General features: G+C 42.5%; 1 protein-coding gene across 1 annotated transcript in view; it reads left to right on the forward strand.

Annotated features, from left to right (window-relative positions):
• The window catches only part of LOC137988701 (uncharacterized), an 11,291-nt gene extending 10,732 nt beyond the window's left edge, over positions 1–559 (forward strand). Inside the window, exon 4 of the mRNA XM_068834674.1 lies at positions 1–559. This exon is cut by the window's left edge and continues 37 nt beyond it. Within this exon, the coding sequence (XP_068690775.1) occupies positions 1–559 (559 nt within the window).
• Positions 560–2,500: the final 1,941 nt, after the last annotated feature.

Here is a 2,500-nt window from a genome sequence, read left to right on the forward strand (position 1 = left end):
CACGAACGAACTCAATTACCAGCAGTTCATTCGGGAATTCTGTTCGGGTGGTCCCAAGAATTACGGGTATCTGTGCAATGATGGTAAGACCGAATGCAAAGTCAAAGGACATTCACTCAATGTCGAGGGTAGAGCCCAACTCAATTACCAAGTGTCGCGACAAAAGACGCTCGACGAACTGTCTCGTCCCTTTGGTACACCTCGGAAAACTGTTATCCATGAAGCCCGCAAAATCGTTCGACGCTGCAAAGAACATTCTCTTCACACTCATCCGACGCAAAAGAACTATCAGTTGGTCTACAACAAACGCGTTCCTCGACCTGGTACCTCCATCACGTACCCTTATGGATACAGACTCACCGAGGAGGATTCGTTCACAGACGATCGTCGTGGTTTCACTTCGGTGTTACACGATGACGAACTGGCTCAACTTTTACTGGGTCTCGATGAGGAGAAATTGAGACTTTGGCTTCATCCAGAAGACAAATTTGTGGGGTGCACGTGCGGGGCGCCCACTTTTGTGTGTGGACTGAGTAGGGACACTAACGAAGTGAGGTGACTTTAAGGAGACTCTACTCGGATGTGACCGGTGGGATGAGTGTACTTTTTTATTCGCCGGCCACATCCAAATCAGTCTTTACCATAATGATAATAGACTTTCTAGTAACTTTCTGAGTGGTGCACTGACTGTAGCCATGTAGGGAATAAAGTTTCCAAGGTACGGAATAAATCAAAGAAATGTCTTAAGTTCCTTAGTGTTCTCAGGGTGTTTCATTGCTTGTACTGCCCGTATCTTTTCAGGATCTGGTCTCAAGTCCGCTTGGCTTAGGACATGGCTAACATAGGGAAATTCTTCTTGCTTGATTTGGCATTTCTTGGCATTGATTTTGGAGTTGACTTCTCGAACTCGGTCTGCTTTGCATCATCTTTTCCCCAGGAGCACACCCTCTAGATCAGCAAACAGGTCATACATGCAGTTCTGAAATACCTAAGGAGCAGACTTTATGCCAAATGGCAACCTGGTGAAACGGTATCTTCCAAACGGCGTGTTGTACGTGCATGGCTTTGAGCTTTCTTCGTATAACTTCACTCGCCAATATCCCGATGTGGCATCTAGAACTGAAAATACTTAGGCTTCTTCTATTGTTGTCATTGTTAAATGCTCCCTTCTGATGGCCTCATTTAGATCTCTGGGGTCTATGAAAATACGAATCTTGTTTGGTTTCACAACAGCAACCATGCTGTTCAGGAAGAACGCTTATCTTGGATCTAAAGTGATTGAGTGCTCTCCAGGAAGACATCCAAGACCTTGAAACAAATCTGGGTATTCATCAAAGATGGCTTGGCCCATATCAGTCGGAGACTTTTGAATACTGTGTTGCTTGAGTGAGTTTATTCTGGCAAGTAGACCCATATCTTTGCAAGCTTGGGCACTCAGTAAGGCAGGGGCTTCAACATCAACTACATGGAATTTCACATGAAAAACTTTATTCTTGTATTCGCAAGGCAAGGACACTACCCCTTTGGTAGGAATCTGATGACCCGAATAGGACTTAAGCTTAGCTTGGTTCTTTTTAAAGTGGGACTCAATGTCAAGATCTTGTATAACTTTGTAAGAACGACATTGTTTTTTGCTCCAGTGTCTAACTGAAACTTGATAGTTTTGCTTCCAATGCTTAGGTCTTCATACCATTCACTCATATCTACAGTGTTCACTGAAGTGATGCAGCCAACAAAGAACTCATCATCGCTGTGTTCAGCTTCAGTTACATGGTGTATTTGTTTCTTAATTGTGGTCTTAGAGTGACATACTGTGGCAAAATGGTTTAACTTTGGGCATTTTTTACATCTCTTGCCTTGTGCTGGGCATTTTTCTTTGTCATGCTGATAGCCACATCTGCTGCAATCTTTGTGCATGAATTTCTCTCGGCTGGATTTTGTTTATTGGAAGTTTCTTTATTTTACTTTATTTACACTGGTAATGCTTTGATACTCAGTTGCCATTTGACATTTCGTCCATTCTGGCAATGTCAATTGTAAGCTCTGAACCCTCCTGAATTATCTTTTCTCTTGTTTTGGTAGAATGACAGCCAATAACCACTCTGTCTCTAACCATTTCATCAGGGTCAGTATAACCATAATCTTTCACAAGCAACTTCAAATCAGTGAGAAATTGTTCAAATGACTTACCCTCTCGTTGAATCTTCTGGTGGAACTTGTACCTTTCAAATACCTTATTTTAGATTTGGGTTTCACATACTCTTCATACTTTGCATAATATGTGTCGAGCTTCTTTGCTTCTTCTACAGTGAGTTTTCACGTATTGTATATGTCACGACCTTTGTCTCCAATCCAAATCATCAGGTAATTACATTTTTCTTCTTCACTTTTTCAATTCAGAGGCCCTCCAAACGTGAACTCGCAGTGTAGCTTGAATGCTTTCCACGCGGTCGGTGAATCTCTGCTCGTCTAATCCATCTTTGGAGTGCTGCCCGCAGAA

This window comes from Montipora foliosa, unplaced genomic scaffold, assembly GCF_036669935.1.
Source record: "Montipora foliosa isolate CH-2021 unplaced genomic scaffold, ASM3666993v2 scaffold_425, whole genome shotgun sequence".
NCBI lineage: Eukaryota > Metazoa > Cnidaria > Anthozoa > Scleractinia > Acroporidae > Montipora > Montipora foliosa.